Raw genomic sequence first — 18,381 nt, 5'->3', positions numbered from 1 at the left:
TCCACTGTATGTGGTTTAATATTTGCTCTGTGCAACATTTTAGATCAAGATCTTGAGAAATGAATGAACAAAAAAAACGTTGTTTCTGTGCTCCTGGTTCTAGAAAAACCAAAACTAAACATAATTTCTGGGTGGGGGGGGGGGGGCGTGTTGGAGTTAAACAGGTGGCACGGAGTAAAATGTCGCCAACTTCAGATTTGGTAAAAGTTCAGTTCGTTCAGTGTTCTCTGGAAAATACGGTTCTACCGTTCCTAATCCTCTTTGGCTCACCTTACTTGCCAGCTATGCAGGCCATCTCTGCTTATGCTGCTTCCTATATGTCAATCCCGTAATTAGACAGGAGCGTGTAATGCAGGGTCTCAGATTTGGATGTCAGATCAGAATATGTGTATTGCGCTGTAGAAATCATCTCTAACAATCACATCTTGACACCAGTTTTAGCACTACTACACTGGGTGTTTACTAAACATGTAGTTGTTTCAATGTAAGAGGGCATGAGTCATCCCGCATTGCCACGGATTTCCATACATGTGATAAGCCTAGCATGGAGATGTCTGCGTTAGGAAGCAGGGGGTCTCGTGGGTGGGTTGCTTGGACAGGATATGTGGCATATATACACCACATAAAACGAATGTGTGTCATTGTTATGGACTCATTATTCGATTGTGCATAAAACCTTTTCCTCTTTCAGGTGATTCAAAAGAGCAAGTTTGTACTGGTGAAATTTGATAGTCAATACCCTTATGGCACAAATCAGGAAGAATTTAAGATACTGGCAGAGACTTCATCTTCAAACGAGGAACTACTTGTGGCTGAGATTGGAATTTCAGGTAAAATCTCTCTAGAGTGATGTTTTTAATATTGAAGGAACAATAATGTTGCACAGAAATATAAACCTTTTTTTTACTAGACCTGTGATCATATCACAACATCATTATTTAAGAAATGCCATCAGTTCAAAACTCTACTTAGAATGTTGCTGTGTCCAATATTTTGATTAGGAATTAATGATAGCCATATGGCATTACCCTGGTGGTGAATATCGTCAGTGTTGGTTACTGCTGTGAGCAAAATACACCTGGCATAAGACACCATTTCCCGCAGCAAATCATATTGCCACCGGACAGCCCTCCAGATAATTGAGGTACCTGTTTCACTTAAAAAAACAATTAGGCAAATTCTCGCAAACCAAACAACGGAGTAAACTGATGGGCATGTGTATGCCCCTTGTTGATGTCAGTAGTGATGTGCTCATGTGTCCAGCCTAGAGCCTTCAGCAGCGTTCTGTTTATTATTGGGAACAAAAAAGTATTCAGAGTTGTGGCGGCCAATCAGGCGGCTGGGAACTAGAGCCATTGTCACTTTGGTGACATTTCTTAACAGTACCAAGCGTGGATTAATCTTTTCTTTAAAGACGATGGTAGGGAAAGCAATTTGAAAAGTTTACAAATCAATCTAGTTGGCGCAAAAGGAAAATACCTAAATCATAAGCATCTTCACTAAACTGTTGGTCTGGCCTCACATTCCCCCTCTCCCCCAACCCTCTTCCTCCCTTTTCCACTCCCCCATCCCTCACATCTCTTTAACCTTTGTCTCCCCTTCCCTCGCGCTGCAGACCCACACTTACCTCTCTTCCAGAGTCTCCCATCTTCGCTCCAGTCGGGACAGCCAGGCCTGCGGAATGTATTATTTATTTATTTATTTATTCACATTTATAGAGCGCGCAACAGCCCGGAGGCATCGCGGCGGAATAGTAAAAGGACTGCTGTTAGTGATCCAGGCAATTTCCGATTTTATTTTTTTATAGGAAATGGGGTGTGCGCAACATGCGTGTTTCCGTTTCCTTTAAAAGCCAAAAAAGAGCACGGGGGAATGGAAGCCCCGGGGTGTTAATGAGGCTGGGGTGGGTCGGCAACTGCCCAGAGCCCTTAGCGAGGTGCTCACTTGGCTCTGGTCTGCCTTGTTGACTGGGATTTACTGGTCCTGGCCGACACCAGCCCAGGCTCATTAACGCTATATTAAATTAAAGCATGTTTTCCCTTTTCTTTTACCCCAACTTCTAAGACTAGAGAGTACAAATCGCCCACCTCAAAGTCTTATTTGGAGCCCTGCCACTAGGGTAAGCAATGCACTGTAAGTCATACAAAAAGATCACCTTCCACAAGAGCTTTACATTTCAGGGTCGGGATAGTAGTACTTCCACCACTAAAAACCCCTCCTGAATGTTTGGTGACTACGTCTCGTATTTCGAAAAGTAGTAGCATCTGCTCTTTGTTCTGTCCCTTTTTTAAGGTCAGCCAAGTACCATCCGTTTCAGCAGTATTGTTTCTGATAAGTATTATCCAGGTGCTAACGCCCTTACCTTCAGTGTTAACTGTGTGGCGTGGATGTTACCATTGGGCACAATGCTTGTCTTGTGTAGTGTGGGCTATCATACCCCTGGTGGCAACTGACAAATGCTACCTGTGCTACACGCATAACACTCTTCTCTATGTGGTCCTTATGTTTAGAAACACCATACAAACATCCTCTGTGATTGGATGGCGCAGAAAGTAAGTGGAAGCGGTCAGCTCCTGAAACACGTCAGTCTGTTTTTTCACATAGATCTTATACAAAGTATGGAAGAAAGTTACCATTCCACACCCTCCAGCCTTTACTGAAGAGAGGGGCATTGCCTATCCCTGTAGCGCCTTGGAGTTCTCAGTTTCTATCCACTAAGACCACTATGGTGAAGGTAGGCACAGTATAAAATCTGATTAACTTAACATGTAGAGGCTTTACAAATTGTGTTTCAATACCTTTTTGGTCTAAATGAATTGCTTGAAATAAAAGGGACTGTTTCTCAAAGCATTTTTCAAGGGATTTTGACATTGAAAAATGCTTTGTTGATCAGGCCGATAGTGTCAAATTTAATACACAGTTTCCTTGAAATAACTCTAAACCGAATGATGCTTCAGTTAGAAATCATAACTACAATAAGACTAACATGGGAATGGGGGCTCACTTTCTTCCTGTGCCATCCCTCACCAAACACAATGCAGCAACTGCGAGGGGCATACTGCCTGCAAACCCCGACCTCTGACAAGGGATTGAGGGGTGGAATACTCACATCCTCCTCTCTCATCTAACATCCCAATTTCAATTCAGAAGCCTATAAATGTATAGTAAATGTATATCAATTGCAAAAATACGGGAGTTAGGAATTGTTGTATTGTTACAAGCTTCAAGCATAGTCAAAACATAATACTGTGCTTATGCATGTGGAATTTGATAGGGGCACCTGGCGGAACGCAGTTGTAGAATTACCAAGGTCCTGTTATTACATGGTTGCAATATTACAAACCAAAGTTGTTTTAGTACAAAAAGATGTAACAAAAACGAATTCGCCCCTTGTGAAAATGAATTTCGAACGTATGCATTAGACCAACCGACCTAAAACTCTTACAACAGCTACAATTAGGCTGTTATAAAAAGGTGGGATTTCATGGTAACTCCAATTGCCCAATTCTGTGAGGGGGTCAATCGGAGGAGGCAATTTCATTTTACTTTTTATTTCATGCCTCCAGTAACTTCCATGCAAAGAAGTGCAAGTATCATATCCTTGCAGACAGAGATTCTACAAACCAGGAGCAGCAGAACGCATTGATTTACACATGTACTCACATTCGTAATACTCAAGGTCTCTTTTCAGAATACACGGTCACAACTCTCCACTCTGCAGGGAAAGCTTCATAGGAGTGTATGCACTTGTGCCTGGACAGTGCTTGTGAGCACACTGCAAAGAACCACTCGCACAAGCATGCATGGATCCTAGACATACATGCTCAGCTTTCCTCCTCAGACTATTCACCTGAATGTATAAAATAAAAAATGCCCAGTGTTTCAGTAACAGTATTTGTCGTTTTCGTCTTTGGAGCAGCCCAGCTATATTATGGATCCTAGAGTTAAGCGCTGCTTACACAAAATGAGTAAATAAGAAGGATAACTTGCTTCTTATTTAACCTGCTGCGTTTCTTGTTGCAGAATCTACTCTAATTAGAGGACAAAGGGATTTGGGTGAACAATTAGTAATAGACATAAGGAACTAACTTCAGGCATGAAGTTACCCACAAAGAGCCCTTTTTGCTAATGCAAAAGACGTGGAATCATTATTAAGTGGGAAACAAAATCCAAATGCTGTTCCCCAGCATACCTCTGAAAAGCGCTTCGTTATGCATCTGGACTGTTGTATATGTCTGTAAAGTGCTCCGTTATGCATCTGTACTGTTGTATATGTCTGTAAAGCGCTCCGTTGTGTATCTGTACTGTTGTATACGTCTGTAAAGCACTCCGTTGCTTCTCAAAGCCAGGTCCGCGCTCAAATACCATAATAATATTAAACATATTGCATAGTTCCTTTTTCCTTTCTTGTCCTAGGTATACTGCAGAACATCTACTGTACAATTGGATGAACCACTTGTGACTTCTCTTTGCTTTTCTATTCATGAACCTAACCGAGTTCTTGTTTAGCATAAGGAAAGTTGTGATATCACATTTGTCACTTACAGGATTTTGATTGTGCTTTTCCCATGCCGACTAGACAATAGCTAGCCTTTTAGTAACCATATATTTGCAATACAGTGTTACACCCGGTGTTAGATACAACTTTACCGCTCAATTTCTATCATGCTTCAGTGGTATTACTTAGCCCTTCCTTTGATTTGCTCCTGTACTTGCCGTACACAGAAAAAAGATATCTTATACACCATACTTTCTAGCAATATCTTTTGCTTCTTTTTGCTATGTGATTTAAAGTTCTCTCCAAGGCAAAAATACAGTAACATTCTCTGGGATCTCTCTTCTTCAACAAAGTTGGGATAGAAGGAATGGGGATGTTGGATTCCTCAGTTGTGTGCATTAATCTACTTTTCGTTTTAGCTTTCTTCAAGGGAGTGGCATTGAGTATTCAATCCCAACGGATCAACATTTTTCGAAAGGCATCTCCTTCAGAATGTTGTCAATTCACTCAATTTCCCTTCTACCCTCGAGGGGACTTCATTGCTGTCCCGGCACTGTGTATCTCTTTTTCTCTGACCTTGAACTTCTGATTCACGTGCGCCTACCAAGGTCCGTGATACAGTAATGGGTGACCTAGATCTCCCCGGAATGACCCAGCTCCACCAACTAATTCAGGCCTTTACCATATCACAACACTCACTGATCAACATTCACAGCGGCCCTTACCTTACCCAAGGAACTCCTTGGATCACATTTTCTTGACCTCCTTTCTTGACTCCTGTACTCTGTCTACCTCTCCCCTCAGAACACTCCCTTATCCATTTTACCATTTTTGTCTCCCCGCCCCTTCTCATCTGTACCTCATCTATCACTAAAAGGAAATTCAAAACTGACTACATGGTCTCCTATCCTGATCTAGTCAAGTTCTCTCTTTAAGCTCTCTCTTTTCCATTTGCCCACTCCACTGAACTCACCGCTGCTGAATTCAATATTACACCCTTTGACAAACACTATCTTGCCCTCTCCAATATCATCTCTCACCTTCACCCCAACCATGGGTAGCCCATCCATTCAAATGCTGAGGACAACCATAGCTGTCTACCTACACCAGTGGTCCAAAGATTGCTCCCCCACTCCAAAGACTTCTTTCTTACTCTTAGTACTGCTCTTAATTCTGCTAACTCCTCCTACAATGTAGAACTAATTTCTTCGCTCTGTTCCAACCCTTGCAAACTCTCTGTGACCCTTCAAGGCATGCTCCTCTCCCTGCAAGAACTGTGCTAGATCCTCCTTTCTCTTTGCTGACTTTTCCGCCTTTGAATCTAAAATTACTAAAATGCACAATAACCAGTCCATCCGCCCTTCACTCCCACCCCATGCCTGATGACTCACAGTAGAGAGGCCAGGGCCAGGTGACCCCCGGGGGTTGCCAGCAGTCGCTTCGTTGTGTGGCGATAGGGAGTAAACTGACGATCTGGGCTTGTACCGCAGCAGGCCATGAGGTACTACACAGCGGGAAGGGTCTCACCCACAGTACCATCAACATAATGACCTGAGAGGCATGCAGATGCAATGACAAAAAGAGCATTCATAGGGGAACCACTGGGATTGCATGCATGCCCCTGAGTGGGGATTTGAACGAAGCACAGATCTGCACCAGCACACACTGACCAGAACATGGAAGGCTGGGTTGCACCACAAACCACAAGCAGGGCAACCTGACCAAAGACTGAGGAATGGCACATAGAAAAAGCAGGTTACAACCATCACACTGCTTGTAAAATATTTGCAGCTGCTGCTCAACGGGAACCATGGCAAAGACCTCTACTTAACCTCTAGAAGAACACTTGCACTGACTTGCACACCCAAATGATTCACCTCCTTACCAAAGACCCTCCTACAAAAGATATGGGCTACCCTAAAAGCAAGCCAAGATGAACAATTTTGCCCAGCACACTGCCACACCTCGCAGCACAGTGCAACAACTGGATTCTTCCTCCTCCCAGGGGCAGAGGGTGAAGAGTTGTTACCTAGCCAAGGAAGGTTACATCTGCTCCTTAACCTAAGCAACACAGAAGATCACACCACAACCTTGCAAGCGGGCATGAGTCACCTTGAGGCAGAAGAGAAAAAAGTGTTATCCAAAAACAAAGACCTTGAGGGGCAATGGCACCAGAAAAATGTCAGGGTTATAGGTCTGGGTGATTGAGGGTGGGCACCAGTGGTTATTCAATGATAACTCAATTTGAAGTTGTACGTTTCGGAGCACACCATGAGGCCTTGGCACAAGGTTACTGTAAATGAAAAAAGAAAGAACTAGAAATTAATCTAATTCCAGGTTTGCTCACACTAAGCTCTCCTTTGGAGTTGCAGTATGGTCGATCAACATCAATTAGTGTCTAAGGTTGTGTTCAAAATTATAAGCCAAGAAAATATTTAGGTGTTTTCATGCTCCAAAATTTAATTGGAAGGCTGAAAGTTCATCCAACCGTTCAGTGCCATTGCATGTGTTTGCCGATGCATTTCGGACTATGTCCGTCTTCAGGGCTTAAGGCACTGCATTAAGTTATTAGAACACATTATAGTAATACAGAAAGATTCAATCATTCAGTTCAACACATTGATCTATATATATATTTCTGAGGCTTGTGGAATCTGCAGAGCATTACAGTTATTGTTTTCGAAACTCGAAAAGGGACGTCGGCAGGGCGTGCCAGTAATACTATACCTAGTGTGACGTCCACTGAACCTATGGTCCTTCACACGCGGATGTCCCTCAGATTGTTTTTTCCGCAATCGTGAGCGGACGCTTCTCGTGGAGTTTAATTTCAGCTAACGCCATTTGCTTATGATACGTTTAAAAATAGTTTACTCTTTCTGTCCTTTTCCTTCTGGCTTTGGCAAATTCATTGATGTGGTGGAAAAGATAAAAAAGCGCCGTCGGACGAATTCAAGATTCAACGGACCCTTTCGGGCTTGGAAGGCTAACCGGCATAGGCCCTTACAGTAGGGAGAGTCACCCTTTTCCTTTATTGCCTTGATGCCTTTCCCAGACATGGATAGAACACTGTAAAGTAAGATTTGGAGGTAGGAGTATTTTGTAATCTCGTAGGTTTTATTGGAAGCGGGCCCATCCGTAGCCTTAATAAACAGCCGCTGTCGCCTTCACAACTGTAGATCGCTTGTCTCATGAGCTTCCATGGAACGCCACGCTAAGCTCTTGAGACAAGGGCTGTCAAAAGAAAACAATGCTTAACAAATCATTACATATATCCCTCCTCAAGAACAAATAAAAACGTTCCCCCAACTAACAAATATAAAAACGAAAAGGAATGGAAAAGAAGGAAAAAAAAACGATTAAATATGATGAACACAGCAAAACAGAATACTAGTAAATGAAACAAATCAATTACTGAACATAATCACTCATCCAACCAGGTTTGCGAGCAATCCTCTTGTACGTACAAGCTATACAATTTTCACTTTCACTCTCCCTCTTCCTGACACCAACAGCCACCTCTTCATCCATCTCACACCCACGATTAACATCAAGATCCTCACTCCCCTTTTCCTCATCACTCATTACATCACCCTCTCCATCCTTCACTGCTTCAACCTTAGCCAAACTACTTTTGGACCACACCTCTCCACCTTCCAAAATGACCACTCCTCATCGAACAGCAGATATCCTTTTTGGCCCAATAAATTTACTCTCCACACACTTGAGTGTGGACCTGGGATTCTTCACTAATACCCAGTCTCCTGTTTTCCATTCCCCCTCCTTGACCCAATTTCTCCTGTCAAATGACTCTTTATTTGCACACTGCCCCTTCCTGATAAATCCCATAATGGCCTCTCTATTCACTGCAATCGACCCTGCCAATCCTAGCCACCCAGGACATAGTCTGGTTCCTGGCTCCCTGCCTTTGAGTGACACAAGAGAAGACACCTTCGTGATGGTAAGGGGAGTAGTCAAATAACTCCACATCATGTGATTTAATACCTCTCTCCAGGGCTGCCCTGTATGCATCACAAGCTGAATCCCTCCTTTGATGTACCTGTTTGCCCTCTCAACCAAATCATTGGCCCTAGGGTGATAAAGAGCCGTGCTGGTGTGCTAAATGCCATAACCTTCCAAAAAGGCCCTCATAAATGTGGAAACAAACTGAATACCTTTGTCTGACACTATCTCTGATGGGAATCCTTCCCTAAGAAAGATCTTTTCCAAGAAATTAACCAAATCCTTAGTTGTCACTTCACAGACCACCTCCCACTCCACCCATTTGGAGTGGAAATCTACCAGAACAAAGATGTACTTGAACCCATCACCCAAACCTGTAACAGGACTTAAAATATCAACGGCCAACTTTTGCCATGGTTGAACTGGAACTGTATTTGGAACCAAAGGCGTTTCACGCACGACCTTGTTTTGCAAGAGTTGCAATCTATTACAAAACTTTCTGCCATCCTGTCCATTCCGGGCCACCAGTAGCTCTGTCTTAACTTTCTCTTAGTAGCACCTTCGCCCAGATTACCTTGTAGTGCCAGTTCCAATAAAGCTATCATCACACTTTATGGAGGCAAAATGCAAATTCCTCTCCTCAATCTGCCCCCACAATGCTTAATTCCTCTCTGATTTCCCACCAAATTTCAAATCTCTTCTCCAATACTTCCTTGTTAGGCCATCCATCCACGGTCCATCTCCTAATAAGCTTTAAATCCTCATCTACAAGCTCAACATTCTCCCAATCTTTGTGGTCTGTACTAACCAGCTCAGACACGACATACTCTTCATATTTCTCAGCTTGTTCTGTTTGACCCCTTTCCACTGGCATCCTTGAAAGGCAATCTGCCACAATGCTCTTTCTTCCTGGCAGGTAGCTTACATCAAAATCATAACTGAAGAAAGGCTGTGGGTTCGCAAGTACGGTCTGTGCGCTAGTAATCACTGATTAAAATAAAAGTTTTATCAAAAGAATAAATAAAATATCAGCAGCATTACCACCTACACAGCCAGACCACCCTGGCTGGAACTGAAAATTGGTAGAGGATAGGGTGAGGTGGAGATGCGCTAGATATTGCAACAATAAGGCACACAAATAATATAGTTGATGTTTAATAGTAGCAGAAACAGCCGACACGTGTTTCGACACGCTGGTCGTTCTCAAGGCTGAGTAATTGGTAGATTAAAATATAACAACAACAAGAAGATAAGAGAAGGAATACAAATCAGAATTGATACACACATTAACAACATCATCGTATAAACAAAAAATGGCGATTGAGATTAGTACAAAACAAGTATATCACAACACATTGTATAATACAAAAAATTGTTGGCATACCGTGAACCAGGGTTGAAGAGTGGAGTACGCGAGGTGGAAGCAGTTGCAAGAGTTAAAAACAGATCAAAAAATGATATGATGAGTATAGTCATTTTTTTGAAAATGTTCATCCTATGAATACAATACTGGAATGGTGATCCCATTGAATGAATATAGCACTCAGAGTATGGAAAAATATATAAAACGGAACAATTTCCTTTGAACAGTACGCAGAGACACCGGAGCCACCAGCCATGCACTGAAAACACCAATCAATTATTAGTCAAATAAAGAGAATGTCTTAAGGCAACATATAAAGGTCACCAATGGCCCTTGAAAAATCAAAAGAAAGTCTTAACAGGAAGAAACTAAAGTCCAAAGAGAACACATTAGTAAACAAACTGGGCTTACCGTACGCAGAATGACTTTGTTGATAAATCGTGAATGGGTGATCCCTAAACCAAAATAACCATGGGTGAAAATGAAAGTAACACTCCATAAACAGATCAAATTAGTGTGAAAAGGACCAACACTGAAGGGGAAGAATATCAGATTGACATACCTCAAAATGAAGGAGGCGATGTAAGACTCAATCGGACATCGCATCCAAATAACAATCCCTGCCGTAATGGCCGCGTAAGTATATGACCTTGGAAACAAAAGTGTACAGTACCGTAAGGATACTGGTTATAACAAGTAAAGCAATTGTGCTGGAGCCGAGCTGGCAAAGTACTTACTCGTAAATCGAGCGGACAATTAACACGGAGATCCCCGAAAGCAGTTGTCCATGTAAAAGAGAGGAAGGAAATACAGGATAGCGGCCGACGTCACGGCAGTGACGTGGGCGGCGTCGCACGTATCGGACGTCGCATGTATGACGTCAGATGTAAACAAATAATATGTGTAAAAAGTCTAATGCTTGAAATTAGCATAACGGTCAAATTACACTAATGAAAAGTAAAGTAAATGGAATCAATAAGCAAATGCTGTTATTTGTGATATAATGAGAAACGGTCGCAAAGACAGGAATAATTTGGAAATAAAGGTGAGTAATCACAGAACCAGCATAACATGTGAGCCATAACGGCATACAGCACAAAGAGTGGTGAGAGCAAGCAGCCGAGTTAAAACAAATGTAGGGCACAAAATACTGAATGTTACAAACAGATAAATCTATTATTAGACAAGTGTAAAACATATTAGTCAATATAAAAAGCAAAACAAGCTAAAGATATAAGTTACTGGTGCCGTCATGCGATGTTTAGTGGCTCCGGCGTAGTGTAACCTCGTACACCAATTTGGGACATTCAGTTCAATGTGAAATAAACCAGAAAGTGTTATAAAAAGACAGACATCTCATTCTCAGTATTGAGACCCCGCGTGGTACAACGTAATAAACAAATAAGTTTAGCCTCCATTTGGCGTAGTTTCAATTGAAGATTGCCACCCCTTTTTCCCCTATGTGCCTTCATCAAGCCAATAAAACGTACATCCTCAATATTATCCAGCTGATGCTCCAATTGCCAATGAACAGCCAAAGGTGATTTAGGTTCAGGCATCTTTAAACTGGACAAATGTTCCCTAATTCGGATACGCAGTTGGCGAATAGTGCTGCCCACATACAATTTCTCACAGGTCCAAACAATAGCATAAACCACATGGGTGGTTTTACAGTTAATGAAATCACGTATATCAACTTGAGATCCAAATTTGTCACAGAAGATTTTACATTTGTTGACAGCCCAAGGACATTGGTTGCAATGGCCACATTTGTGAAAACCAACCGGCTGTTGTAGCCAAGTAGAGGTAGTTAGTTTATTACTGAAAAAGGAAGGACTCACTAGATTTTTAATCGTGGGAGCTTTGGTGAAAGTAAATTTTGGTTTGGATGTCAAATAAGGTTGTAAATCTTTGTCGAGTCTCAGAATGTGCCAATGTTTGGCAACCATTTTATACAAAAGTGAAGAATCATCCGTAAACGGTGTAATTAGAGAAATATAAGGGGGATGTTCTTTTGACCTGGTCACATTGGTCAGGAGGTCATGCTGGTCAATTAGGGTAAATTTCGAATATGCTTTATGAATAACACTACTTTTATACCCTCGGTTGAGGAATCGCTGATTCAAGATGTTACATTCTCTGTCAAAATCTTTTGGTAAGGAACAATTGCGTCTGGCCCTATGGAATTCGCCCATTGGGATATTATTGATAGTGGCGCGTTGATGGTTGCTCTGAGCAGCCAAAATTGAGTTCACTTCAGTAGGTTTTCTAAAAGTACTAGTATATATTCTATTGTTTTCTAGAAAAATATGTAAGTCAAGAAAGTCAATTTGACATGAGTTACAAAGGCCAGTAAGGCTGATTCCAAATCCATTAGTGTTAGCATGACATAAAAAAGTAGTGAAAGAGTCCTCAGAACCCTTCCAAATCAGAAAAATGTCATCAATATAACGGCGCCACATCACAATGTTTGACACAAATTGCACTTGATTGAGTATATGCGTCTCTTCATAGAAGGCCATGAATAAATTAGCCAAAGATGGTGCAAACTTGGCACCCATGGCCACACCCCTCACCTGCAAATAAAACTGGTCATTGAAAATGAACATGTTGTTCGCAAGTACAAATTGCAGAAATTGTTTAAGCATAAGTACATGATCAGAATAGGAAGCTGAGGTGTTCCTGAACACATAATCAATGGTCTGCAAGGCTAAATCATGGCTGATATTAGTATAGAGTGCCACAACGTCAATTGTTGCCAACAAATAGTCTGGTTCCCAAGTAATAGTTTGCAGGGATTGTAAAATGTGAGTACTATCACGTATATAAGATGACATTTGTACAACAAAAGGTTTGAGCGCCTCGTCCAGATATTTTGAAAGACCTTCAGTAGCACAATCGATACCACTCATAATCGGCCGTACCTCAGGTAAGGTCTGAAAAGTTTTGTGTATCTTAGGAAGAAAGTACATAGTCGGTATAGTAGGATCAGTATTGGATAAAAAATGTTTCTCATCATCAGTTAGAAAACCTCTGCGATACCAAGTTTCAATTAATTCAATAAGCTCTGAAACCACACGTTTGGTCGGGTTGGATTTGAGAACTTCATAACAGCCAGGGGTATGCAAATGTTTACAGCCCATAATAATATAGTCAGAAGTATTAAGGATAACAATATTACCCCCTTTATCTGCCTCTTTAATAACAATGTTGGGATCTTCTGCTAAGTGTTTTAAAGCTTTCCTTTGATTGATAGTAAGGTTACTTTTCTTATATGGATTAGTCTGTTTGTCCAAATATGCATGAATATCTTGTGTGAGAGCCTGATTGAAGGTTTCAATGACATTATCTGCAGAAAGTTGAGGGGTGAATTTAGACTTGGATTTAAGTTCTTTAAGATTCAAATGAAGTGTATTAATACTTAAATCTTGGGCGACATTGGAAGATTGTGAACAGACCTCATGGTCCAAGTTGACCAAAGTCTCAATAACATTTAAATCCCCAATGGTGAAGGAACTAGGGGGATCAGGTTTAGGCTTAGGATTATACATTGTGACTTGAGTAGCAAAAACATTTTTATTTTTAAGCTTTAATTTTCTCAAGAATTTAAATAAATCAATTTGAAAGTTCACAAAATTAGTGCCAATACTGGGAGAAAAAGATAAACCTTTATTAAGTGCAGAGTTCTCATCATGCGATAAAGGGCGGCCAGACAAGTTAATCACCAAGTCTGGATCATCTATAGACCCAAACGTTTCTTTGAGCGAGTCAAGATCCCTGGACGAGTCATGTCCTCGTCCGAGCTTCCGCTTCCACTGCCGTTTGCCCCCCCTCCTGCCCCTGGTATGCTTGGCATGGTTGGAGTAAACACAGTTGGATTTTTGGTAAATCTGACTTGTTTGGTGTTGGCGAATCTGACATTGCCCTTCTTGTAGCGCCTGATTTCGCCTAAAAAAAGTTTCCCCTTCAAGTTTGGGATTTGACCTGATTGAGCCTCATTGGCAACTGAGTCATTCGTGTCGAATTCTGAAACAGGATCAGAACTAACAGGGGTAGTATTCGTCAAAGGTGATTTGGAGCTAGTATTGATATTATCATACTTGGGTTGGAAAGTGTAAACTCTGTCCTGACGGTAGTCTTTGTCGTCACGGAAATACTTTCTAAATTTACGTAATTTAATTTCATCTTGGTATTCTACCAAAATGTCGTGCATTTTCTCAAAATTCTTTTGCTTAGTTTCTTCTGCATTGGGCATTTTACTAATTTCCTCCTTAATTTCTTGAATTTGAGAAAGAACTTGTTTATGCTCCCTAGTAGCATGTGTAATTAATAGTTCTAACATATGCTTGGAACTTTGGTTAAGATTTTCTACCCATTGCTCTGCTAGATCCGCATCCTCTTCATGATCAAAGTTAGGGAATGTAAGAATCCGCAAACCTCTAGGAATAAGGTTATTCTCAAGGTAATTAGTAAGGGACGCTTGTTCCCAATACTTATTGATTTCTTTTCTTGATAAACGTTCGAGTTTAATGAATTTTTGTTTAAGAGTTTCTGGTGTTGAGAAATTACTCTTGAAAGCATTATCAGTACTGCCCCTCGGAGCAAATAGTGCTGCCCTATCTCTGTCTCTATTAGACATGTAATCAACCATCGTGACACAGTGAAAGTCAGCAGGCACAGACAGGCGACAAAATATAATTGAAGAAAGGCTGTGGGTTCGCAAGTACGGTCTGTGCGCTAGTAATCACTGATTGAAATAAAAGTTTTATCAAAAGAATAAATAAAATATCAGCAGCATTACCACCTACACAGCCAGACCACCCTGGCTGGAACTGAAAATTGGTAGAGGATAGGGTGAGGTGGAGATGCGCTAGATATTGCAACAATAAGGCACACAAATAATATAGTTGATGTTTAATAGTAGCAGAAACAGCCGACACGTGTTTCGACACGCTGGTCGTTCTCAAGGCTGAGTAATTGGTAGATTAAAATATAACAACAACAAGAAGATAAGAGAAGGAATACAAATCAGAATTGATACACACATTAACAACATCATCGTATAAACAAAAAATGGCGATTGAGATTAGTACAAAACAAGTATATCACAACACATTGTATAATACAAAAAATTGTTGGCATACCGTGAACCAGGGTTGAAGAGTGGAGTACGCGAGGTGGAAGCAGTTGCAAGAGTTAAAAACAGATCAAAAAATGATATGATGAGTATAGTCATTTTTTTGAAAATGTTCATCCTATGAATACAATACTGGAATGGTGATCCCATTGAATGAATATAGCACTCAGAGTATGGAAAAATATATAAAACGGAACAATTTCCTTTGAACAGTACGCAGAGACACCGGAGCCACCAGCCATGCACTGAAAACACCAATCAATTATTAGTCAAATAAAGAGAATGTCTTAAGGCAACATATAAAGGTCACCAATGGCCCTTGAAAAATCAAAAGAAAGTCTTAACAGGAAGAAACTAAGGTCCAAAGAGAACACATTAGTAAACAAACTGGGCTTACCGTACGCAGAATGACTTTGTTGATAAATCGTGAATGGGTGATCCCTAAACCAAAATAACCATGGGTGAAAATGAAAGTAACACTCCATAAACAGATCAAATTAGTGTGAAAAGGACCAACACTGAAGGGGAAGAATATCAGATTGACATACCTCAAAATGAAGGAGGCGATGTAAGACTCAATCGGACATCGCATCCAAATAACAATCCCTGCCGTAATGGCCGCGTAAGTATATGACCTTGGAAACAAAAGTGTACAGTACCGTAAGGATACTGGTTATAACAAGTAAAGCAATTGTGCTGGAGCCGAGCTGGCAAAGTACTTACTCGTAAATCGAGCGGACAATTAACACGGAGATCCCCGAAAGCAGTTGTCCATGTAAAAGAGAGGAAGGAAATACAGGATAGCGGCCGACGTCACGGCAGTGACGTGGGCGGCGTCGCACGTATCGGACGTCGCATGTATGACGTCAGATGTAAACAAATAATATGTGTAAAAAGTCTAATGCTTGAAATTAGCATAACGGTCAAATTACACTAATGAAAAGTAAAGTAAATGGAATCAATAAGCAAATGCTGTTATTTGTGATATAATGAGAAACGGTCGCAAAGACAGGAATAATTTGGAAATAAAGGTGAGTAATCACAGAACCAGCATAACATGTGAGCCATAACGGCATACAGCACAAAGAGTGGTGAGAGCAAGCAGCCGAGTTAAAACAAATGTAGGGCACAAAATACTGAATGTTACAAACAGATAAATCTATTATTAGACAAGTGTAAAACATATTAGTCAATATAAAAAGCAAAACAAGCTAAAGATATAAGTTACTGGTGCCGTCATGCGATGTTTAGTGGCTCCGGCGTAGTGTAACCTCGTACACCAATTTGGGACATTCAGTTCAATGTGAAATAAACCAGAAAGTGTTATAAAAAGACAGACATCTCATTGTCAGTATTGAGACCCCGCGTGGTACAACATAATAAACAAATAAGTTTAGCGTCCATTTGGCGTAGTTTCAATTGAAGATTGCCACCCCTTTTTCCCCTATGTGCCTTCATCAAGCCAATAAAACGTACATCCTCAATATTATCCAGCTGATGCTCCAATTGCCAATGAACAGCCAAAGGTGATTTAGGTTCAGGCATCTTTAAACTGGACAAATGTTCCCTAATTCGGATATGCAGTTGGCGAATAGTGCTGCCCACATACAATTTCTCACAGGTGCAAACAATAGCATAAACCACATGGGTGGTTTTACAGTTAATGAAATCACGTATATCAACTTGAGATCCAAATTTGTCACAGAAGACTTTACATTTGTTGACAGCCCAAGGACATTGGTTGCAATGGCCACATTTGTGAAAACGAACCGGCTGTTGTAGCCAAGTAGAGGTAGTTAGTTTATTACTGAAAAAGGAAGGACTCACTAGATTTTTAATCGTGGGAGCTTTGGTGAAAGTAAATTTTGGTTTGGATGTCAAATAAGGTTGTAAATCTTTGTCGAGTCTCAGAATGTGCCAATGTTTGGCAACCATTTTATACAAAAGTGAAGAATCATCCGTAAACGGTGTAATTAGAGAAATATAAGGGGGATGTTCTTTTGACCTGGTCACATTGGTCAGGAGGTCATGCTGGTCAATTAGGGTAAATTTCGAATATGCTTTATGAATAACACTACTTTTATACCCTCGGTTGAGGAATCGCTGATTCAAGATGTTACATTCTCTGTCAAAATCTTTTGGTAAGGAACAATTGCGTCTGGCCCTATGGAATTCGCCCATTGGGATATTATTGATAGTGGCGCGTTGATGGTTGCTCTGAGCAGCCAAAATTGAGTTCACTTCAGTAGGTTTTCTAAAAGTACTAGTATATATTCTATTGTTTTCTAGAAAAATATGTAAGTCAAGAAAGTCAATTTGACATGAGTTACAAAGGCCAGTAAGGCTGATTCCAAATCCATTAGTGTTAGCATGACATAAAAAAGTAGTGAAAGAGTCTTCAGAACCCTTCCAAATCAGAAAAATGTCATCAATATAACGGCGCCACATCACAATGTTTGACACAAATTGCACTTGATTGAGTATATGCGTCTCTTCATAGAAGGCCATGAATAAATTAGCCAAAGATGGTGCAAACTTGGCACCCATGGCCACACCCCTCACCTGCAAATAAAAGTGGTCATTGAAAATGAACATGTTGTTCGCAAGTACAAATTGCAGAAATTGTTTAAGCATAAGTACATGATCAGAATAGGAAGCTGAGGTGTTCCTGAACACATAATCAATGGGGGAGATCCTCCACATCTAGAGGTGGAGGAACACCTCCGAAACAATGACAACGCACTTCGGGTCCCCTCCCATGTCTCACCAGTAAGGGCACGGATTTCACACTACACCCACGCATGGAAGGGAATAACCACAGACAAGTGGGCGCAATCGACAGTAGCGGGAGGTTATTGTGTGGAGCTTCTCCAAAAACCATCCCCTGCGCCAAACGAAGACAACAAAGGAAGAACAGCTCATCCTTCTCGAAGAATTCAATGGGCCTCATTACGAGTTGGGCGCAAAGGGATTACCGGCACTGGTAAGGACACCTTTGCGCCCTATTCCAAGTACCCTTAGCGGGTCCCTTCCTTAACGCCTGGTTTTACCAGGCGTTATGGACGGGACTGGTTAAGGGAATTCAGAGCCAATAACGGTACCGCAATTTGCGGTACCGTTATTAGCCCCTTCCCATTGAGCCCTATGGGGGCTCAAATGGGAATGGGGAATGGCTTTTTCAATGGGGACTTACCGGTCCCGCAAAGGTCGGAATAGGCCGGTAAATCCCCATTGAACGAGGGCGGACTCGGTACCGGTATTGGAGGTAGTCATGGAGCTAATAGCGCCATGATTACCTCCAAACTCGGAATGAGGCCCAATGTGTTGCTTCTCAAGGACGCCATAGAGATTGTGCTGTCCAACGAGGTAAACAAGGGTATTTATTCAACCTACTTCCATGTGCCAAAAAAAGATCTAACTATA

The 18,381-nt window shown here is 41.3% G+C and overlaps 1 protein-coding gene across 2 annotated transcripts in view; it reads left to right on the top strand.

Moving 5' to 3' along the window:
• Positions 1–18,381, top strand: part of ERP29 (endoplasmic reticulum protein 29) — a 401,541-nt gene that overhangs the window by 262,252 nt on the left and 120,908 nt on the right. For both annotated transcript variants that reach the window (XM_069619502.1, XM_069619503.1), the window contains exon 2: positions 692–830. In XM_069619502.1, the coding sequence (XP_069475603.1) occupies positions 692–830 (139 nt within the window). The remainder of the gene's footprint in view (positions 1–691; positions 831–18,381) is intronic.

The sequence above is a fragment of the Ambystoma mexicanum genome, chromosome 10 (assembly GCF_040938575.1).
Source record: "Ambystoma mexicanum isolate Mex_15411 chromosome 10, UKY_AmexF1_1, whole genome shotgun sequence".
Classification (NCBI taxonomy): domain Eukaryota; kingdom Metazoa; phylum Chordata; class Amphibia; order Caudata; family Ambystomatidae; genus Ambystoma; species Ambystoma mexicanum.
The sequence above is the reverse complement of the archived record's forward strand: the minus strand, read 5'-3'. Positions and strand labels throughout refer to the sequence as shown.